The 24668-nt window shown below is 39.6% G+C and overlaps 1 protein-coding gene across 1 annotated transcript; it reads right to left on the bottom strand.

Annotated features, from left to right (window-relative positions):
• Positions 1-825: 825 nt before the first annotated feature.
• On the bottom strand, positions 826-24458 carry htr1d (5-hydroxytryptamine (serotonin) receptor 1D, G protein-coupled). Its single transcript, XM_063498082.1, has 2 exons — positions 23878-24458; positions 826-3861 (listed from the first exon to the last, which is right to left on the bottom strand). Exon 2 carries the CDS (start codon positions 2962-2964, stop codon positions 1807-1809), a length of 1158 nt encoding a protein of 385 aa, XP_063354152.1. The 5' UTR covers positions 2965-3861; positions 23878-24458; the 3' UTR covers positions 826-1806.
• Between the last annotated feature and the right edge of the window lie 210 nt (positions 24459-24668).

Here is a 24668-nt window from a genome sequence, read left to right as displayed (position 1 = left end):
TTCTGGTTCAAAGCTAATACATATGGTTGCCTTTTTTTGTTTTCATGTTTTTTAACTTCATTCATGTAAAAATATATGAACGTCCAAGCATGTAACAGTATGTAAATGACAGAAAATGAGGAAAATGTACAGCATTATTGAGATGCCTTTGCTGAGCTCAACATAAAAGAAGCATTTCATTAAAAATACATTTTGCAGTAAGAGAGCCTTACTCTGCTGCACAATGAGCTGAAGTATCAAAAAGCACACTCAGGAAATGTAAACAAATAAATTGCACATAAATAATATATTCATTTTAAGGGTCTGAGCTGGTGGTTCAGCATAATATCTTCAAAGACTGTCCATTACACTGAGCGATCCATCCAATCATTGTCAGACTGATCTAGAGACAAAGTGAAGCTACCACAAATATGTACTTGTATAGCCAGCAGTCTGTCCACCTTGTGTTGTTCCTCATGGTAGGGAGCTCAGGGATTCTCTAAAAGTTTGCAAATCAGTCATGAATATCAGGCCTGTATTTGTGTTCATCAATAAATTACAAAATAAACAGAATATAAGACTATAGAGCCACATAATTTCACATATATCAACAAGGAAATCCCTCATTGTTGAATTTTTTACAATCCAAATAAAAAAAAAAAAGATTATTCACTCAGTTAACATGAAGCAATGATGCTGATGCTGCTTATTTGTTAATGAAAACGTTTTTGTTATAAACTGAATGTATACCAATTTAGTAAATTTTATTTAACCAGATTCAATTAAACGTAACGTTTTACATTGTACTCGTAGCAAAATTATATCCAAATTAGTTAAAGGCATTATTTTGGGCAGAATTTCTTTTGAGTGTACATAAAAAGTTGGTTTCTTAAGTCATCTTTTTAATTTTTTTTTTTTTTTTTTACTGTTTCCTTATGATCAAATCACATGTCAGATCTGTTTTTAGTTTGTTTGTTTCTAAAACATGAATGGGGAAATACATGCACGACTACTATAGCTATTATGCCTTGGTGGAAATGAAGCACATGTAATCCATCACAAAAACCTGAATTTCGCCTACAGTCTATTTGTCACAATTAATATTCGGACTTGAAATGCAGTTTCCTTTTCAAAATCCTCACTTCTTCTTCAAACACATCTACCTTTACTCACATGCGCGTGCACAGAGCTCCCACCACCAGCACACACATTTAATGCACATTTGCATACATGGACAAAGCTTTTCTGAGCCTTTAGCAGTTGGAGTCTTTCTAAGTACTTTACTGTTCCACAGAAACTTTACAGTACATAGGAGAAGCAGCGTACAGTATGACACAGAGATGAAGACAACATACATTTCATGGCTTTTCTTCTTTTTTTTTTGGCTCAATTGAATTCAGTCGCTCAGAGTTTGCTCCTTCCAAACAGTCGCACTGGTCCTTATCTGTGTAGAAGCTTTTCCTTGCTCCAAGAAATAACAATAATCTCTCTCTCATATTAAATAGATTTCCCAAACTTCTTTTTTAGTTCGTCTTAGGTGTGGGAATTCTGGCACATTGCAATGTCTGGAAAGGTGGGGAGGGGGGGGTCTTTTGTAGGATGCATGCACAAGTCTTTATAATTGAAATACTGTAGGTATCTAAAGCTCTATGCACAGATATTTAATGTATTTTAAAAAATCACATTTATCATGTGTTTACAAGATGATACATTTTTTGCACAGTAGTTCCACTCTGACTATTAACTATTTTCTTGTTTTTGTTTTGCCTTTTTCACTCCATTTTTTTTCACTGGATATGCCAGTTTTAATCCACGCTTGTCTTTTTTTCAGAAGCACCGTCGGAATTTGATGAGCTTTTGGAAAGCCTGCTTGAATTCGTCGTTGAAGACGGTGTAGATGACAGGGTTGATGAGGGAGTTCAGGTATCCCAGCCATGTAAAGATGTCAAACAGCACTGGATCAAACCAGCACTCTTTGCATATCGCCATGACAAGCGTGCCAACAAAGAAGGGAAGCCAACAGACAATGAACGCGCCCAGGATGATGCCCAGTGTCTTGGTTGCTTTCCTCTCCCGTGCTGCACACAGACGTTTCCTCTCCAGCACGTTGTCTGCCAGCTTCACTTTCACGCTGTTCATGAACAGAGGCGACCCTCCCCCTCCTCCTCCCACACCTCCCGCATTGCCAGAGTGTAGGTGTGCTTCGTGGTGGGAGGAGGAATTAAGAGAACAGAGAGAGGACCCTGCAGAGGTCTGGATGAGCTGCGCTGTGGTGAAACGCTTCCCAGACGACGATGGTGTCTTAAAAATGCGAGAGCGGGCTGCAACGTAAATCCGACCGTAGAGGATGATGAGAAGCACTGTGGGAACGTAGAAGGCGCCGAAGGTGGAGTATAGGGTGTAAGAGATCTGATCTGTATTCACCATACACTCTGTAAGCTCCTCATGGGCTTTGGCCTGCCGCCAGAAAAGTGGAGGCATGGAAATCGATATAGATATCACCCACACCACCCCAACCATGATCCCTGCACGGCGCATGGTGCGGCGCTTTGAGTACTCCAGCGCGTGCGTGATAGCCCAATAGCGATCCAGCGCAATTACACACAGGTGCAAGATGGAGGCGGTGCAGAATGTGATATCAGATGACAGCCAGATGTCACAAACAATCTGCCCCAGCGACCAGGTCTTGCTGACAGTGTACACGATGCTAATTGGCATGACTAAAATGGAAACCAACAGGTCTGTGACGGCGAGGGAGCCAATTAGGAAGTTGGCAGGTGTGTGGAGCTTCCTGGTCAGAAAGATGGTGGCGATGACAAAGGCATTTGAAAGGACAGTAGCCAAGGTGACAATGGCTAACAGAGCAGACAGAGAGACCTGGAGACCGAGGAGTGTGGCCTCGCTCCAGGGTGGTGCTGTAGTGGTGTTAGGAATCTCTGTGAAGTTTCTAATGAAGTAGTCCAGTGAGCTGTTGTCCAGCTCCATCTCGCCTCCACTCTGTTAAACCTGCTTTTAATCCAGTCTCATATCTATAATCTAAAACTGTACACGGATTAGTTCAGGTGTAATACTGAAAAAGGCCATGATGGTGTGGCACTGATGGTTTTGACCAGAAGTCCGTCTTTTAATGTTCTTTTTTCTAACTTTTTTGAAACCGCATTTGTAAATGGATCTCTCCTTAATTCATCATCCCTTTTATTCAAAAAAAATTATTTCATATTAACCGTTAGCAAACAACTCATTCCAGAGTTTTGGTTCAGAACTAATGATACTGATGATTAGTTGGCATGAATCAGAGACTAATTTGACCATTTCTCCACTTCAGTATTGATTCGCTTAACTGGTGTAGCTGCAGGAGGGCAGAATCCTAATTTGTATTCATCTCCCGTCAGAAAGGCACGTCTTGTCTCTCTCGTTTCCCAACGCTCTTATCTCATCTCCAACCAGCAGCCAGCCAGCAACCACACCTTCAGACCAAGCTTTTCCTATCTATCAAATGCTTTAATGGGCTCCTCCTTTTCAATAAAGCAAACCAGGGAACTGTGCGTAGGAAGATGATGACAACAGATACAAAGGTTTGCTTGCTCTCTCTCTCTCCCTTATCTTTTCTGAAGTCCACATGAAAGCTTAAGGATTGAGGTTCTGACTGTGACTTGGCTTTGCTCAGTATTTCTAATGATGTCGGGAAGCCAAAGCACTACAGTTACAGGATCAGGATCAAACCAAGGAAAAACTTATAAATGTAGCTCATAGGTAATTCTTCAACATCCATATCTCTCTTCTCACAGCATCGCCTGTCAGACAGATGTTCACTTGTAGAGTCCGTAAAGATTGCGAGTTTTTGTCAGATTTTCATCCAGCTTCTTCCGAGGCATTTTCTTCCTAGATGAGACAAATGAGAGAAAAATGATTAGCAATGTTGTATTTTGCAGTGCATCATCCTGTGCACCATATTATTTATATGAACAGAGACATACACAGACAAACCACCTACAATCACCGCATGTGAATAAACTGCAAACTCAACTGTGATTTCTGAAAGGAGTATCGTGACTTGATCCATGGATTAACACCCACACTCCTGTTGTGTAGTTGTAAGACTAAATTGTCAACAACTACATAAAAACGATATTCTCTCTCCAATAATTGCAGCACAAATTAATATTTCATGGAAAAAATGAAAAAAGTTTCTTCAAAAGTCAATACTTTGGAAAGTATTTACTTTTTTATTCACATTACTCTGAAGGGAGATGGGAAATTGGAGTGTAGCGGTACAAAGGGACATGTTTCTTCCAGGCAACAGTAACAGAACATTATCACACGATGGAAGCTGACTCAATTTCAAATACAACAAAAGAGATATGAACTGAAATGTGGAAATGTGGCGTTATGTCCCAGAAGGAACGAAAACTTCAAATGACTGCTAATCACGACCCTCCAGCTTTCCATCCATGTATTACGTTTGCTTTCATTTATTATTGAAGAGCAACAGCATGATTTACTTACCACTTATAGCGTATGTGGCAAATTGTCATGTAAATCTTTACTCTTGTCAGTTACTGTGAAAAAGCCACATTGTAAAATCTCAGCTGAGTTTTGTGTGGGAAGTGGGTTTTATTCATTTAAACATGAAAGGATTAGGGAGAGGAGTTACTAGCAGAACAAAGTCTGCAAAGTTGTTAATTATTTTTAGGGATTTTGTTGATTTCATTTTTCACACATCAACCAGCTTTGAAGTGATTTCGAAGCGTTAAGGAATGTGGTGGCTGGAAAACAAACAACTGCGTTTGCCACGGTAATTGCAAATGTTTGCCTTTTCACATTTAACACATCCTTCAGCTAGCACATTATTGCTGTCAAGACCGATTTCCAAGTGTATGTTTGTTCCTGATACAACTCCACTAATCACCTCCATTAAGTGAAGTGTTGATTGGCAGCTGGGCTCTTGAGAGGGATTATTGTGCTTGGGCTGTGACAATAAATTGGCATATTAAGTAGCAAAGGAAACATTCTTGGTGTCTCGGTGCCAGTCTCACCAGTCTTGATGCATTCATTTGCAAACTCTCAAGCGGCCATGACCATTTTTAGAATTCATCCTCAGTACAATTTATAAAGGTTTGTTTTTGCAGTGTTTGCTCTCATATGTGCTGTTTTCTTAAGAACCATCCGGTAAAACAAAAACTGTTCACTCATTAAATTAGATGAACACAAATTTCAGGACAATCAAACCAGTTGTTATTGAGACATTTACCTAAACACAACCATCATCTGAGGACCACGAATGACCAAATTTCTTGGCAGTGCATCTAATATTTATTAAGGTGTTCCAAACAAGACTAGAATGGTGTATCTAACAACAAGCGCTGACTTCCACAGAGCTCCACAGGCAGCATGACTCAAAGTGAATCATATCCAAACACTGAGACAATAAAGGTCAGCTGACTCTAATCTCAAGTTCCTGTGTTGTGTCTTTCTGCCTCTGATGGGAAAATAGGAAAAGACATTACTAATCAATTTCTCTTTCCTGTAATTGATGGTGTCTCTTTAACAACATTTCAACGAATGCCGCAGCACAACAGTAAATGTGTCACAGTTAGCTATGTGGAATGGCGTACTTGCGGATTTACTGCTGTAATAGCTGGTTAGACCCCTATGAAAAAATAAAAAAGTTCAAACAACCTAAAACATCTAAACAACACAAGGAACAATTTCATTTACGTAATGCTAAATCAAGGTGCTGTGTATTGTATGATAAAGACAATATTAGAAAGAAAACCCCAACAATCACACAATCCCCTACAGCAAACACTTGGCAACTGTGGGAAGGAAAAAACTCCCATTAAACAGGAAGAAAACTCTGAAGCAAGCTCAGGGAGGGGGATCCATCTGTAGTGATTGGTTGGGGATGAGGACTACTATTTTGATGGCAAGTAACCATCAGCTGGCAGCCTTGTCTCAGCATCTAATCGTAGTATAGTTTGGTAACAGTTCCAAAATGAAAGTTGAATCGACATCATGGATATTCTCTTAGCGTTGATGCGAGGCAACATTGCCGCGATGGCTTCTTAGCAAGAGTAAGTTTAATAAAAGAATTGTTTTCTACTGTATATTTACTGTACAAAACCATAGATATATTAATGTATTAAAAGTTTTGTTTTAAAAAATAAAAATGATACTAGTCAGAGTACGTGGAAAAGATGTGTGAACATGTTAACAACTGTTAACAACCATGTACTAACCACATTAGTTGTCACTGTTTTTTTTTTTTTAAATTAAAGACAAAGACATCTAATCCCTTTCTTATAGTGACTTAACCTTCTATATTTTTCTGCTGTGACCGCTATTAAATGTGGAGACAGCTTTGATATTCATTGGTCTGTGGTTCATTTTTTGTCATTATAAGTGTCCTATGGACTGCTTAGCAAGTATAAAAGAGTTTTAATTCATCCATTCATTGATCAAACCCTTCAGTCCGTTTCAGGGCCCGGGTAGTCATAAGTCTCCTTGCCTATAGTTACTTCATTCATCTCCTCCTGTGGGATCCCCCTTTCACTCGAAGGCAGCTAGTGTAAACTGAGATAATTTATTTAAAGTTCCCTCACATCATACAATACAAATTCTTCGTGCTTGCTTTGTTTTGCTCCAAGCCTGGACCATGACATTCGAATAGCTGAGAGGTCAGTCGACTACTGGCTTTCCTCCATCAAAGACGTGTACGCTTAAACAGCCAAGAAAAGGGCACAGAGTACTCACTGTACATACAAGCTTATTATTAAAACTGAGTCAGACACACAAGGAATGGTAACTGAGCCCTGCTAATCTTCACTGCAGGTTCATTTACAATAATCCTTATTAAAAGGTACTGTGAAGGTAAGTACTTACTGGTTTTGAACATTTTTGCCTTTCGTTTTTTAACCCCAGGGTGAGCGTTGCTACAAGCATAAGCCAGCTGCTTAATAATTAGAAAACTAAAATAATAATTTTTAAAAAAGCCTTGGCTAAAAATTCCAAGTGGGTTACATCAAATTTTTGTTTTGTTTTTTAGGTCTGATTCATGCATAATCCACAACTAAGCAGCCACTGTTAAAACTGTCATACTGAGTCGTTAGGATGGCTACTTCTGGCTTTACTGCATATGCATTCTACCTATCATCATCACTCAGTGTCCACACAGCAGCGTAAACAGTAACACGGTGAAGAAGAACAACAACAGTGACCATGGTTAATGGAGAGACAGGAGTGGAGATTCATTCCCAGATGTGCATACAAACACAGCGCTGTCATCCTTGTGTATGAGAGTAGCTCAAGATATTGTTATTCATAGTAAACATAAAATATCACCAAAAAAACACGATGTGCACATGTGTCAGAGGTGCTGAGTGAAACATCACACAGCTCACACAGCATGACTACTTTGCAGTCATCCCAGTGCTTCGTTGCATCAGCACAGAAGTGACTGATTCGTGCGGAGAGTGTCTGGTAATGACGCTTACTCCTAGTATTGTAATACTGAATGCACCACAGAGTGAGGCTGCAATAAGACTGTTGTGGACAACGCTGAATTATTCATTCACTTATCCCTGATGCAAGCTGCTATACTCTAATATGTATCTAGTGAATGTCACCCCCACACCTACACACTTACAAACACATGTGCTAGTAGCATGTATGATAGATGATTAAACAGCTTATCTGTTTACACATCAGACAAGTGAAGGACAAAGCTTATCTCCTAAGGGCCTGGTTTACAGCACAATGACTTAATGAGATTCATAATGAATGGATAAGAGGGGAAGATTTTCAATCAAGACCAGACCTTGCCTAAAATTGGCTCTATACTGTTTGTGTGAAAGCGATTATGTCTACATCTGGCTTTGAAATTGAAGATCTAATGCAGTAAGGCCTGATGCTAAGCTGAAATGTGCATTTATCATCCTTTAAAAAACTTAGTGGGAACAACATCTCAAGATTGCAATAATAAAAAGCAAAAAGAAAAACGTTAAAATTACTCATGTGGGTGTGACAAAAAGCAGAACTGAAGCACCCACAATACTGCATCTCTGCCCAGTTGGAGCCATTGCTCCACATGCCATTCGCAAATCAGAAATTAATTTATTTCAGGCTTGGGTTAAGTCCAAGCAGATGCTGCAGCATGTGAGGCAGGCTGGTTGTTGGTCTGGGTGAAAGGGTAATACCCTCCAAATGCAGCAGGCCTGCATACAATGTATGGCCCAGTGTAGATAGGCAAATTGATTTAACCAAGAGGCAGAGCCATTGCTACCTTTGCTGTCAGCTAATGTCTAGTGTTTACTCAAGCATGCACTAAATGGTAGGTGAGCATGGATGTGCTATGTGCCTGAATGTGTGGTGGGCTTATGAGGGTTATGTCTTTCTTAATTTATGCCAACTGAGAAAGACATCTGGGAACCCAGTGATGGTGTAAAATGATGCATTCTGAGACAGCATCTGCAGTATCTGTAGAGGTGCATCGCACATGAACTCTAGACAATGTCCAAATTTGTACTTGTGTCTCTTTTGTCCTGCCTCCCTCTCTTAGCCCAGCAGATGATTGTCCCACCTTTACCCTGAGGTTTCTTCCTGTTAAAAGGAAGTTTTTCCTGCCTACTGTTACCAAGTGATTGCTCATAGAGGGTAGTCAGATTGTTGGGGTTTCTTTCTACTACTTGTCTTTACCTTACAATATAAAACACCTTGAGGTGAGTGTTGTGATTTGGTGCTATATAAATAAAACTGAATTGAAATAAACTGAACTTGTACGAACACATAGCTGGAAATAGTCAACCCAATGTCACCGCAAAGCATGTAACAGACCAGGTCCACCATTTCAATTTCAAGCTTTGCCACTCCAAGTCGTGAAAAGGACAGGCATGCAGACGTTTAAGTACCAGCAGGGGCAGATAATATATTCAAGGCCAAGAAGTCTAGTGACAAAGAAGGGTATGAAGTCCATTCTAGGATCCATCAATGCCAGAATCCATTAAGATAGGTGGCTAATACGTATTTACACGCAAATGTGTTAGTAATGTCTGTTGAAACGCTTTCCCATGATTATTTTCATTTGGCTTGTCTGTTACATGTCTGCTGTGATACTGGGTTGAAAGAGACCGTAATTTGGGTTTAAGGAACGGTGGTGGCTGGGTTGGATCGTGCAGTGGGTAGAAGATTTGCTGTCCACTCTATTGTTGTGAATCCTCTGGACTTGCTCGTACTACATTAGATGAGAGACCAGAGCTTAGAGACCATTTACTATCAGTTCTGGCGTAGGTGGACATTTGGTTTCACAGATGCAGCGGTAAAGTTTATTGCTGCAGCACATGCATGGAAACTGTTTTCTTGTCCAGCAACCACAGTTATTCCCAGACCACTCAGATGAGAGATTGTCTAATTTGATTACAAATGTTGATATAATTACACCAGCTACTATGACCTGAAAACAGTAAGCATGGCTAAGTTACTGCTGCTGGCATGAGTAAAAACAAAAGTAACTTTGATTTTTGCATTACAAAAACACATTAAATCAGTATAACATTTCTTAAATAAGAAACCTTCCCAAGGTTAGAAATCATCTTACAGTGGGATTGCACCAGCCACAAATCCTGTCACAACGTTGATGATCTGACCCATGAGTAGTCGCTGAGTGTTACTACATTACTGTATCAGTACTCGGTACTAATGGATCAGACAACACCATTCTGATCTCAGTTAAATTTTTTAAAGCTTTATTATTCCTTAAAGTTCCTGGCACAATGACACGAACACAAAAACACACAGACCTAGAAGGTGTACACATAACAGCTATGCACTTGTTGTTAAAGATTTCATAACTTAGCATCAGTCAGTGTTTTCTTGTGCGCAATAATGAAAGTCAAAAATGAATAAATGCATGAATTAAGAACTTTCTTGATTAATTTAAATGCAAGAAATATACATTTTATGCTCCTCGATTTCACTTCTCAAACCTACGTGCCTGGCTTCAAACAATAATCATTGTTCATTTGATCTGAGTAGGTGAACTGCCTTTTAACTGTGTTCTAGCCAAGCGTGTGCTGCCAATGCATTTGGATGCTGTTTCCTATCATTGTAGTCAGCACACAGGCAAAAGTTGTTTATGCATATCCAGTGATCTCCTATATGAGCAACCTCTGCAACAGTTGTAAGGAAAAACTGTCTTTTAGCAGCTTAGTGCAGAGCACTAACAGAGTTATAGATCAGTGGAACACGATAGAATAGGAGTCCATATAACAGGTGGATAAATATATATATATATATATATATATATATATATATATATATATATATATATATATATATATATATATATATATATATATATGTATATATATGTATATATATATATATATATATATATATATATATATATATATATATGACCTGCAAACATAAAAAAATACATATATATATATATAAATATATATAATGTTTTGTGTTTGCAGGTTCTTGGGTGCATAAAGAGTAGGTGTTTTTCTCAACCTGTGTGGGCTGCACATGTGGAGAAGCATGCATATGTAGAGGCACAAACTCATGCAACATCTGCATCACCGAGCAACACACAGAAAAATGAAACATATATATACATATATATATATATGGAGAGAGAGATAAAAACATAACCCACACAGTCCTTGGAGTAACTGGCACTAGAGGACACTGAAGGAGCTTCATGTTGATTTATGGTGCCAGAAAATGACTAGAAAGTGTGGAAAGAAGAGGAGGTTAACCCGCGGTATGGTGATAGTTTTCTGTATCTACTTCAGGACATATTACAGTAGCTGAGAAGGAAAGTGACAGATGGTAGAAAATTCATTCCTATAAATTAAAGTCATCCAAATGGTTAGTTTTACCAGGCTGTATAGCAGCTTCATAAAACTGGTTTAAAAGCAAATTCTGACTTTTGTTCTCTCCTCATTTCTGCACAAAATAAATTTTATCAACACACAGACAGTCTTCCCACCAGTAATATAATGTACGTGGCCCTTTGAAAGTGGAACAGGACCGGTGTAAATCTGGGACACCTGAGATGCCCTTCATTGAAAGCTGGCCTAAAAAAAACAACACGGTGCAGAGATTATCAGAATGCAAATGTTATAGGATGCTATAGGAGGAACACTGAGACTGAGAAAACTGTTGCTATATTCGAATTTTGTGAAGTGCACTGGTAGTACCTGTGCCTGGCTATAAAGACAAGCTAATGTCCTGTGAATATAAATAATTTACTATACTTTAATATATACTCCAGCCTTGCTAGTACCAGGGTGGATCCCCTTTTGCTTTCAGAACTAACTGAATTTGTGGCACTGATTAAGAAGGGTGTCAGAAACATTCCTCAGAGAGTGTGGTATATATTTCCATGGTAGTGTCACACACTTGGTTTGTCAGTTGCACATCAATGACATAACACTGATATAAAGCAGGATGGCTAGATGTTTTCATGTTGTTTATACCAAAGTTTGATCCTACCCTGTGAATGATGCAGCAGAGACTGAAACTCACCAGATCAGGCAACACTTTTCCAGTCTTCAATCAATTTCCCAATTTTGGTGAGCCCAAGTAAATTATAGTCTCAGTTTCCTGTTCTTAGCTCACAGACCACACAGTGTAATCTTCTAAATACTTTGTAAAAATTATTATTTGAGCTACTGTTGCCTTTCTATCAGCTCAAAGCAGTCTGGCCACAACAATGAGGCATAATATTGGGACCACCAGCCTAATATTGTGTTGGTCCCCCTTTTGCTGCCAAAACAGGCCTGACTCATGGGCTCCACTCGACCCCTGAAGGTATGCTGTCGTATTCGGCAGAAAGATGTTAGGAACAGATCCTTTAAGTCTTGTAAGTTGGGGGGTGGAGCCTCCATAGTCCACAGACTTGCTTGTTCAGCACATCCCATAGATGCTCAATTGGACTGAGATCTGGGGAATTTTGAGGTCAAGTCAACACCTCAAGTACATTATTGTCCTCCTCAAACCATTCTTGAACCATTTTTGCTTTGTGGTAGGGCTCATTATCCTGCTAAAAGAGGCTATCAGAGAATAATGTTTCCATGAAAGGGTGCACTTGGTCTGCAACAATGCTTAGAAAGGTTGCACGTGTCACAGTAACATCCACATGGATGGCAGGATCCAAGGCTTCCCAGCAGAATATTGCCCAAAGCTTCACAATGCCTCTGCACGCTTGTCTTTTTCCACAGTGCATCCTGGTGCCAAGAGTTCCCCAGGTAAGCTACACACACACATCCACATGTTGTAAAACATGCTTCATCAGATCAGGCCACCTTCTTCCATTGCTCCATGGTCCAGTTCTGATGCTCACATGTCCATTGTTGGTGGTTTTGGTAGTGGACAGATGGGACCCTGACTGGTCTGCAGCAATGCAGCCCTATACACAACAAACTGCAATACTTGGTGCATTCTGACACCGTTCTATCAGAACCAGCAGTACCTTTTTGGGCAATTTGAACTACAAAAGCTTGTATCTTGGATCAGTAAGCCTTGGCCACCCATGACCCTGTCACTGGTTCCTCACCGTTCCTCTTTTGGACCACCTTTGATAAGTACTGACTAATGCAGACCAGGAACACACCACAAGAGCTATAGTTTTGGAGAAGCTCTGACCCAGTCATCCAACCATCACAATTTGGCCCTTGTCAAAAGGATAAAATGTTCACTTGCTCCCTAATGTGTCCCACCCACTAACAGGTGCCAGGATGAAGAGATAATCAGTGTTATTCACTTTACCTGTTACTTTGGGCATTTAAAAAAAATGAAATTTGTCTAGATAATTGTAACAACAGTATAATTTGCAGTGTGTGTGTGTGTGTGTGTGTGTGTGTGTGTGTGTGTGCATTACAGACACACACAGAGAGTGCAAGAGGAAGTACTAAAGCTGGATTTCATATCACCTGACGGTGACAAACAGGAGTGCTTTTATCTTTATCTTTTGTGTTAGACTGTGTATATGAATCATAAAAGTAAAGGGGTAGTGATTCACCAGAGGTTAGGAAACAACGATCCATCCAGGAGACAACAGCGGATGTTTGATACTGAAGAGGACAACATGAAAGCCTATAGTAGGTTTAGTCTTCCTATAGTGACAAAAAAATGGATGAGGCAAAAAAAAGCGTCAAAAAGAGCCAAAGATAGACCATAATGCATTCCCTTTTTTTCTTATTACACTATTGCTTGTCATTTTGTTTGCTTTTCATTGTTTTTTAAGCCTCTCAACACATGCCTATAATGTACATAAAGTTTTTTTTTAAATGGTCAAGTTGTGGTGTGTTTAAAAATAGCAGAAAAATAAACTTTTTGACAGTAAAACAATGGTTTCGGAGTGCGCCTAAAAAGGAGCGGTAACGGTTAGTTGGTGAGTAAACCCAGACAGCTGTAGCTCTCACAGAGATGGCATATCGATTTTATTGTCAATTAAACTGGATGGATCCATAGAGCATTGCAGAACCCCAGAAAATATGTGTGTAAGCCTATTTGTAAGTAAAAGGATCAGTATAGTCTGACATCTTGACTATCTAATTTAGAAGACGTTTTGAGCAAAACTTGAGTAACAGTTCTAACAGAAAGATGGTGTCAATTAACACATTTTCAGCCTTTAAAATTTTAGGGATGAGCTGACAATACTGTGTTCAGGATGCAGTTACACAGCTCAGGTGTGTATCAAATGCCAAATGCAACGTTTGCCTGCAGTCTTACAATATTATCATTAAACTTGAAAAAAATCTGCGAAAACATTTCTTTAAACATCAAAATAGAATAGAATAATCCTTTAATTGTCCCACAAGGGGAAATTTGGTTGTATCAGCAGCAAAAACACACATATACAAACAGAGCAGGACACAGAACAGAAACACAATTTTTACATATTTACATCATGGACAATAGTTACCAGAGCAGAGTACTGTACAGTTGTTTAAATTAGCGTACACATAGTGTGCAAACGGAGCAGGATACTGAAAGATGTTTAAATAGTTAAGAATATTTAGAATAATTAGAAAAGTGCAGATTGTTTATTGTACCTGTGCATTAAAAAGTAGACATGTAACTTCCAATAAGTTAGTGTATATATAAGCTGAGAAAAGTAATGTGCAAGTTATAACAGTAGAAGTTGTTACAGCGCTGATGTTGACATCTGTGTTTGTTGGGAGCAGTTCTGATTGTACAGTCTGACAGCTGCAGGGAGGAAGGACCGGCGGAAACGCTCCTTCATGCATCTAGGATGCAGCAGTCTGTCACTGAAGCAGCTCTGCAGTTCAGCAACATTTACATGCATGGGGTGGGAGACTCTGTCCATCAGAGATGTTATTTTGGCCAGAGTCCTTCTGTCTCCTACCACCTGCACTGGGTCCAGGGTGCATCCCAGAACAGAGCTGGCCTTCCTGATGAGTTTATCCAACCTCTTCCTCTCAGCTGCCGATAAACCGCTGCTCCAACATACCACACTGTAAAAAATGACAGATGCCACCACAGAGTCATAGAAGGTCTTTAAAAGCGCTCCCTGTACTCCAAATGACCTCAGCCGCCTCAGCAGGTAGAGTCTGCTCTGACCCTTCCTGTAAAGAGCATCAGTGTTGTGGCTCCAGTCCAGTTTATTATTCAGGTGAACACCCAGGTACCTATAAGAGTCCACTATCTCAATGTCCACTCCCTGGATGTTCACCGGTGTCAGTGTGGTGGGTCTGCGTCTCCGGAAGTCCACCACCAACTCCTTGGTTTTCCCGGCGTTGATCAGCAGGTGGTTCTGCTGACACCAGTCCACAAAGTCCAGAGTCCACTGTCTGTACTCCGAGTCGTCCTCACCTGTGATGAGGCCGACTATGGCAGAGTCGTCAGAGAACTTCTGTAGGTGGCAGCGTGGGGAGTTGATGGAGAAGTCTGCAGTGTAGAGGGTGAAGAGGAACGGTGACAGCACAGTTCCCTGTGGGGCCCCCGTACTGCAGACCAGCGTGTCAGAGACACAGCCCTGTGACCTCACATACTGTGGATGTTCTGTGAGGTATGACATTAACGCAATTAAATCTTCAGTCTTATTCCAGGTTTATTTCCCCATATCTGTTTCCTTTTAAAGGTCAAATACTACGCTGTAGTCATAAGTGGTGTGCTAACTGTCTTGTATAGGGAAAAAATGCTGTCCCTGTCTCAAAAAATGTCCCTTAGCCCAATACTCTATCATTATTTCCCCTGATTTCTCTGTGGTTTATTCATAATAAGGCTCCAAATGAAAAACTGTCTCAAACATGCAATCTTATGGAGTTGATTTTAGCCTCAGGAGTGCCACCTGTTCATGAGAAGGTGTGTTCGTGTGTTTTCATCATTATATTAATGCCGTATAATATTATCCATTCTGCTTGTGGTGAAATTTCAGTCACGTGTTAGCAAAAAATTAAAAAAAGAGTATGTCTGTGAAGGTTCTCAGACATCTAGGTCATCGTTGTCTAAGGAGCTTGGAAAGAAAAACGTCTGGACTTCTGTCTTTCTTGAAGACGTTTCACCTCTCATCCAAGAAGTTTCTTCAGTTCTAAGCACAACTGGTGGAGACTCCTAGATTTTAAGCCCTATGGAGTGTCCCTATCTACCTAATCACATGAGCCAAGGTGTGAAAACAGGTGTGGGTCACAATCAGCCAAGGTTTTGGGTGAACCCACTGTGAAACCTAGCCCCACCCTATCATGTGATTTATTGAGGTCGAATGGCCCAGGATGTGAGTGGGCGTTAAGGCGTTTGTTTATATTATTTGTTTATATTATTTGTTTATATTTGGCTGCATGTCTTTACCTCCCTGAACTTCTGCATTTTGCATATGCACACGAAAGGAAGAGCTCTCCTCTTTGCCATTTCATCTGCACACAGAATATGATACCTAATGATTAAGTCTGCAGCTGCATGAAAGGAAGAGCTTGAATTGAAGGGGGTTGTAAAGCAGCTTGCAGATAACGATTAACTGTGGGAAGGCTAAAGCATCTTTAAAAGGATACATTTGGATACACTGAAGGCTATCAGCTGAGCTGGACTTCGTGGAATACGTGAATTAACATAAATGCTAATGTGATCTGTTTTTTTGTGTTACTTGGGAATTAAGACAGGAGTGGGAAATTAATTTGCCATTCCCAAGGTGCAACATTACAACTTGGACTGGGCCACATCAGTTGAACACAGTTCTGCTTAATATGATTTTTTCTCTTTATAAGCTTAGTGGTGCAAGTGGCTCCAGAAGCACAATTCCCCTTTGGGGTTGCATCAGGAGGAGCATCTCTGTGTACAAGCTACCCACTGGGGTGATCACTTGTGGCAAGTGAGCAGCTGAAAGAAGTCAAAGGTAAGCTTCTTCCAGCTGATTCTGGACCGCTATGACATTTTGTTTGTATCTAAGTGAAAATTCAAAGTACAAGAAAACTTGGAAATTCTCTTAAATTATGCATGTCACCTATATCTGTTTGTATCTATTCTATTAGATTGGTTTGGACCTATAAATAAATTTAAAGCATTCAGTCTGCCCTTGTTGTTGTATTTCTGCATTTTACAGTATAAATTATTAACATGCAAAAATGAATTTTCCCTGTAGAAGCCAAAACACATAAAATTTCATTATTTGAGCTATTATAGTCATATTATGGCTTGAATATCATTAAAATCTTTTTATTATAGCAAGTAACATGTAAAACTACTAATATTTAAACTTTTCTGGCCCTCCTCCTTCCCTAAATTGTCTTTTTAAATTTCAAACAATAGGAAAATTTTAAGTGAACCTTAAAAACTGTTTTTCTACAGTGTATTATTTTACACTTGTTTGACATTTTTAACTTAGAAGCTTTCAGTCAGCAAATTACAGGCTCTGAGATAATGTGAGCTAACTATTTCCCTGAGCTGCCTTGAAGTAACAGAAATAGACATCTTTCAAGAAGTAGTCCATCTTGAAACACTGACCACTAATGGCCTGATAGGTTGCTGCTGTGAGAGCAGGGAGTGCAGCTTTCTGTGAAATCAAACATGACCCCTGCTGTCATTTTCATAGCAAGTGACAAATTCTCATGGTTTAAAATTACAGCTTTCATCTGGAGGGCCCAACCCTAGGAATCAGCTCTAATTATACCGACAGCCTGACTGCAGATTAGTTGAAGGAGGAGGGATACAGCAATGAAAAAAATACAAGGCCGGGAAATAAGGAGAAGAAAGGGACTAAAAAGAAAGTGAGGAAAGCAAAAGAGTCAAGACCAGAAAATATTTGAAATCAAGGCCCTGGAAAGAGAGCCAGGAAAACAGACTGAAAACAGACATAAACTTTGGGTGACTGAGGTTAGAAATCATCATGAAAAAAAAAAAAAACTTGAACAACATTGCAAGGCCTGAGACAACGTGGTGGGTTGTCTCCGCTGCTGGAAAAATGATGTGGAAAACGATAAACAGAAAAAGAGGACAGACTGACAGAGGCGTGTCATTTCCTGAGTGAAAAAAATCTCACACTGATTGCGTTCCCTTTCAAATAATCTCGCCTGTAAATCCAGCAGGATTACCAGTGATACAGCATTAATGTTCTGGGTTGCTTTAATTCCAGTGTAAAGCGAAAACCCAGCAGCATGAAAACTAACAAGAGGATTTAATGAAAGAAGCGACCCGTACCATGAAATGAAGACTGACTTGGAATAACTTCTATCTGTAGAAGTGAAAATATATTTTTTCAGCATAGTTTAACAAACTGCACTGTTACTTCTAACTTCCATTTGGCTGTTTTCATGTTTTGACACTTGAGGAACTGAAATAGAAAGCTAACACGGCACGTAAATTCAAAACAAGACTCATATTGGATCCTGGAGTTGATAAATCAAAGTAGTAAGGAAGAATATCTGAATAAATGTGGACACGTGTCTGTTAGGTCAGCCAATATGTGAAAAAGAAAGTTTTCACAGCTTTCTGTGCAGTCATGTGAAACACTAAGTGCACCACTCATGCTTCGGAATTAGGAATTAAGAGGTTAAGTAGTAGCATTGTGCTGCTAATAACATGCACTGTATTTTTTAATCATCAGCAAGTGTGACCAGTAACAAAGGCACAGGTTTTTTGCAGCTTGGTAGTTTGGACCGTTCAGGTTTGTGCCACAATCTTCACAGGAGTGGATATCAAAGCGAATTTACCCCAAGGTCAGACCGTGTAATACTCAGAGAAACTAAAAAAAAAAACACCAAGTGTTACATTTGAGACTCTACAGGCCCCAGTTAGTATGTTAAATGTTAAAGGTCATGACGGCACAATTAGAAAGACACTAAAAACTCACGGCTTGTTTGGAAAGATTGCCAAACGAAAGCCTCGCCTCTCTAAAAAGAACATGGCAGTATGGCTTAGCTTTGCAAAGCTACCTCTGAATATACCAGAAGACCTCTGGAACAATATCTTTTGGACAGGTTGGACTAAAGTGGAGTTTGGTCATAATATACTGCACCATGTTTAGCAAAAAATAAACACACCTTATACCGTATAACGATTCTCAAGCACGGCGGCGGAGGGGTAATGATTTGGGCTTGTTTTGCAGCCACAGGACCCGGATGCTTTGCAGTGCCTAAATCAAACAAGAACTCATCTGTACAGCAAAATATTCTAGAGTCAAATATGAGGAAATCTGTCCAACAGCTAAAGCTTAGTCAAAACTGTGTCACACAACAGGACAATGCCATGCACATAATGGCGAAAAACAAAACAATCAAGGTGCTGCAATGTTCGAGTTAGAGTTCAGAGTTCAGGATAATTACGATGCTGTGATTGGATCTCAAGAGAGCTGTGCATAACTGAATGACTGCAAACCTCAATGAACTGAAGCAATTTCAAAAGGCTGAGAAAGTCATACAGAAAAAGTTGTTCCTGCTAAAGGTGGTTCTGCAAGCTACTGATTAATGAGATGTACTTAGCTTATGACAGGACTGTATAGAGTCCTATGAAAACTTTTTTTTTCTCACAAGATGTTTGGGTGAGCGGTCCTGATATAGTCGAATATCAAAAAATGCATCTTTTCATAAATGACATCCTCAGTAGACCACTGTCTTCTGGACTGCTGACAGCGTGTTCACAACCGTTTTCATTACAGGTCATCAGCAGTCCATTTCAGCCTGAAACTGTCTGAGTGCAGTTCATTCAACCTTTTGCTGCACGCTACGACCAGTGACTTGTTCACTTCTTCTGGACTTAATGAGCGGAAGCAAGAACAGAAGTGCAATGTATGTAGCCTTCATTGTGTGACCGCCATTTTTGTTTAACTAAACTCAGTACGAGAATGTGAAGCTGTTTCGGTGCTCATGCAATAACATGCAACACTAGCTCTGCTCTTCAGCCTCACTTTTTTTTAAACTATTACTGCAGTAGTATTAATAAATGTATTATAAGAGTAAGGGTCTTTTAATGATGGCATAAGAGTCCTAGGACCTTAAAAACAGTTTTTTGTGTTTGTTTGTTTGTTAGTTAGTTAGTTTTTTCCCCAGAGTTCTTACAATTCAAGGCTTCTAATACTATATACCTTCCAGGCAAATCACAGAACTCAAATATGAAATGATTCAATTCTACCCTTTAGCTTGAATGGCGACTGTGAGCTGGCACGTTTTATCTAACAAAGTCGGCTCATTTTTCTTCTCAGAGATCAACACCTGATTTTGACTTGTGGGTCTGTTTCTTTAAACTTTTCACAGCTTTTAAAAACATAGTTTGTAGTTAGAATACTGCAGCAGCTCACTCACCACCTTACATTGTTGTCTTATTTACTGCAAAACAATCAGACAATGTGATCTCTCAAACCAATCAGCTGCTTTACTAAATCAGACAGTTTGTCTAAGTAATTTTTTTCATCACATAAAAGTGTTTCCTATAACACCTCTATGACACTTAGCAGGACTCTTATTACACATCTCCACTTTATAGATTACTGTGCTTACAACATGCTGGCTCACTTTGCATATTTATGTATCTGATGACAGTTCCTACAGCTTTCCCACCTGATCTATTCTCCGTTTTGTGTTACTAATAAAATATAATTAAACTAGTAGTTTAATTATATGTAATATTTCACTTTTGAGCGGTTTGCTGGTAATTCAGCAATAATATATAGCTGATATTAAATATCTGCTAAATATAGCCTATATTTGTGCATGTGCGTGTGCATGCGTGTGTTTTTTAATAACATTTCCACCCTAATGTAATCGAGCCCTCTTTGACAAGCAGCACTCCCTGTTTCTGTCATCAAGACTGCTGTGATGGCCTTTCCACTGATCACAGCTGAAATTTAATTTTATTATTACGAGATTTAATACCTCACTAAAATTTTCCCCATAAGTTTTGTTTGTCTCAAGTCTTATACCTGTCATATTACTCACATATTTTATCTAAGCTTATGTTATTTATTTTTCTTGTTGTTTTCTTTTTTTTAACAGAAACCATGATGGTATGGTGGTTAGTACAGTCACCCAGTACCAAACTGCGTACCAGTTTGAATCCAGTCCGGGGCCTTCTGTGTAGTGCTTACATGTTCTCCCACTGTCTGAATAGGCTCTCTCTGGGTAATCTAACCCCAATGCATGTAGGGTTAGATTGGCTGTAGGTGTAAATGTGATTATGAAAGGTTGTCTGTCTCTGTGTTAACCATGTAACAAATTGGTGACACGTGTAGTACGTATCCAGTCTCTCACACTATGACAGGTGTCATAGTGTCACCCCACAGCCCTGAGTCAGTTAATGTGTTCTGTAAAACACCTTTGTAACTATTTTTTGAAAATTGCTATGCAATTAAAGCTTTATTATTGTGTTACTATTGTTTTTATTTCTGCTATTGTCTGCTTTTGATAATCAAAGACAATAAAGCGCTGTGCAGCCTTGTGATTGACAAGTTGCTACTGTGTAGACATTCGCAGTAAGATACACCGCTCTCCTTTTATATACAGTCGATGCGGTCACACAGTGACAAATTCATTATGCTTAGAGCATTAATGCATTGGTCTGTAAGTTATGCTCCACTGAGACCTGCTATCAGACTGACTGATAGTGTCTCACAGAACTCGGGAAATACACTCTATCTGCCAGTAGTTAGCTCTCCTTTATGTCAGAAGTTGAGCTACTTAATGACTAAGGCATGAGGGCTCATCCTGAGATGAGATGGATGAGTGATGGCACAGACAGTCAGTAGCAGTCATTACATTGGCACTGACAGTTCTTTGGTAGTGAAGCAATAATCAAATGAATATAGCTTCCCCTGACACTTGAAGGAGTTTTAGCAAAAATATGTTCTCAGGATGGAGTGCTTTATAGCCAAATGGTGAACTCTTCTTCACAGACACTGCTTGCTTCACCATCTGCTTAGCTGTAATGCTGCTTGTCAGCCAGCACTCGTGCTGCACAGTACAGTGGACTGCAGAACAAACTATGTAAGGATGACACTATGCTTCCAGTGTTTTTGTGTCTTGGAAAAGTACATGTTGGGACAATAAAGTTTGCATTATATTACATACTAAAATTGTGAACCATAGCTCTATAGTTCTCAAATGTTCAGCTCTGGGAAGCAGCTGAAGTAGTTACCTTCAGGTGTTTACTCACATGCACTGGAAGACTCAATCATTTACTTCATTACTGTGCTTTGCTGTCTATATCTTTTGGTAATCCCTGTGCCAGAAAGAAGAAGCTGAGAGAAATAAGCTGTTGGCGTCTCACTGGGTTCCTCTCTACTGACTTTCATTTCATTATATAATTCTAGATTTTACAGTTAAACATTTAATAAGGCTTGTCTCTCTTAGTTACCATTACTACACCTTTACATTCTTTCACAGCAAATATAAAGGTAACACTGAAAGTGGTGGACCATTCACCTCGTGATCTCAGAGGTAGACAAAGACAGAGTTCTCATTTGTATCCAGTGGCCATATCAAATGACATGTGCTGGTTTCATCAGCTCTAGCTTTAGCTAATGATGCTCCAAGAGCTGGATAAAAATGTGCATGGATGATTTTTAAGCTAACACATAATTATACAGTAACACAGATGGCTGCATATGAGATGTTTTGCTAAAGTTTAAAGCTGCATGTTAAATGCCGAAGCAGATGCCCATCCCGCTCTTCTATCCTGTGTTATACATGAAAAGACAATATTCACCAAAATGCCACTATAAGCTAAAAAAGGGGGCATATTTACTTCCCACAATAAATATTCAACCTGAAATTGACACACAAAACAAACAATGTTCACTTAAGTCCTCACAATATATTATAGCTCAGTATTCTATAGGTGAAAAATTAATGTGACTCCAACAAGTGAGGCATAAAGCAACCAGTGATTCTTGAATTTCTATATTCTCTAAATGTAAGAGGAGATTAAACAGCTGTTTTTCTCTGCACTCGTGCAACATGAACTGATAAACCAGAATTTTATATAATGCCTAAAAAACTGCAAATGAGTCGTGTGTGCCCGTCTGCGCTCGTCTTCTGCCTGAAATAATAGGAGAAAAATCTTTTATCATAATACGGTAAAGCTACTCATTTAAAAATATATCTTTTCTGTTTTTTTATTCAGCGTTATTAAGCAATGCCTGGTTATAAATAGATGGTGGATTCAGTTCTTCATCTTCAGTCACACCCTGATAGTTAAGGTGTATGTGCACCGATGAGTCCGTGTGTGTCTCCTGGTGTGTGTTGTGTGTCACATTTCTGCTTGACTGTGAGGGGATGGGGGAGAAAATGGTGTGAGGGTGAACGTGAGAGTGGAAACTCCACATGTGTGAGAGTCTCTCAGTGGTGAAATGGGGCTACATTCTGTGCTGAAAGACACATTTCATCAGAACACTGTGGTGGTGAATCTCTTTCATTTTGCTTATCATCTCTCACATCAGTGTTCTAATAAAAGGGGGGGGGGGGGCTGCAACAGAGCACACAGGTCTATTTTTCCAACTTGAAATTGACTAATTGACTTTGCTGCTCACTAATCCACCTTAACAGTTGTTAAGGTGGAAATTCATTTAAATGTCTTGCTCAAACCTTCTACAGATACCAAAGTACAACATGTTTTCAAATGTGTCCCCCCACTGCAGCTTATGCTCTGTAATACATGAGATCTGTAGGTTTGAGCCGCATACTTAAGAAGCTTTAAAGAGCGTTCTAAATAAATAAATAAAGTCAGGTCCAGCAAATAAATGCTACCATTGTTTAAAAAGAATAACTCTGCAACATCAATGATGTTTATTGGGGAGCTAAAAGGTCTTTGGGGTTTTCCTGATTTCCCTGAACAAAACTGTGTTTTTTGCCTTTAAACGCTGCAACAACCTTCAGCTGAGACCGACAAGATCAGGCTTACTCGCCCTGTGAATCCGTTTTTGGCACACTGGAGCTTCATGCAGGTTCATGCAGGTTCATGCAGGTTTTCTACATGTGGGTTTTGTTTTTTGTTCTTTTTTCATCTCACATCTCTTACGTCTTATCGCTCATGTTAAGATCGCATTGGTTTCTCAAAGGGACTTCTATATTTAGTCTATAGCATATTATTGCCTTATTGTAGCCTACTTTAAATTTCTTCATTTCCTACCGTGTCGCTTAAAATAATCCTAAAGGGACGTAAACTGCGCCAGTCGTATCTTTTGTATATATTATTTTAGAATTCTCCGCTGAGCTGTTTGATTTTTATTGAGTACCCCACTTTACTTGTGCCTTTGTGTTAGTTCTTTTTGTACTTAAAAACATAAACTTTACTAGATGTCTTTGAATCATCGGCTCTGCGCACTCAGATCCATGCGTATTGGTAACAAACAGTCACCGGTCTACCCAGAGGTTATTAAAGAAAGAAAGAAAGAAAGAAAGAAAGAAAGAAAGAAAGAAAGAAAGAAAGAAAGAAAATAAAACGTACCGTGGATGTTCTCCGTCTGTTGATATTCAGTCTTTCTTTTTTGGAGCAAAGAATAAAAGCTATCCCGGAATATCTTTGGAGGCGTCCTTTATTTACGCACGTCCAGTACAAACAGTCGGAACTCAGACTGGTTATACTAAAAGTGCATCTGCTTCTGTAGATGTTGCTGCTGTACGCGCTGAGGTTCCTTCAACTCTTATCTGAAAGGCAGATCCTTCGTGTGGGTATAAACACAGTTAAGGCGGTCGTGTGGTCAGCGTTCAAATCTGATATTTGACACTTTCTCACACTTTCAACGACTTCTTCACAGTCACTGGCAAAGCTGCTCTCTTTTTTTTATTAGCAGAGTTAAATCCCCACTATGTCTGAAAAGTGTGAAAACTGCTGTACCGGCGAAGCTTCGTTGTATGCGCAAGGATGCAGATCGTTGTGGGGTGTCTCCAGTAATAATTAACCCCCAGGTGGAAGACACAGGGACTTCCTGGAGCTGATGCGAACGATTCTCCACCGGGAAGATTAGAGAAACGTCAACAAGTTGCATTCAAACCTGCGTTTTAAGAAGGTTTAGTTGAGACTGGCTGCATGGCTGCACTGAGAGCGAATTTACCCGCTGCAAGCACAGGCGCGTTTCCAAGTAATTCATTAGACAGTCCGCCCCGTTAGTGTTACAGCATTGGCTAGAGGTGCTCCAGACCGGGTGTAGGGTCCAAGACGGCATCACAGAGTAAACAATATTACTTTGAAGAAAATAAAGAGAAAATTAAGGAAATAATGCGGTTTTCTCCACATGT

This window comes from Pelmatolapia mariae, linkage group LG16_19, assembly GCF_036321145.2.
Source record: "Pelmatolapia mariae isolate MD_Pm_ZW linkage group LG16_19, Pm_UMD_F_2, whole genome shotgun sequence".
NCBI lineage: Eukaryota > Metazoa > Chordata > Actinopteri > Cichliformes > Cichlidae > Pelmatolapia > Pelmatolapia mariae.
Note: the sequence above shows the minus strand (reverse complement) of the source record. Positions and strands in the feature narration are given on the sequence as shown.

What these genes read in the sequence shown, in the direction of transcription:
- htr1d (XM_063498082.1), bottom strand. Translation starts at nt 2,964, where the DNA reads ATGGAGCTGGACAACAGCTCACTGGACTACTTCATTAGAAACTTCACA.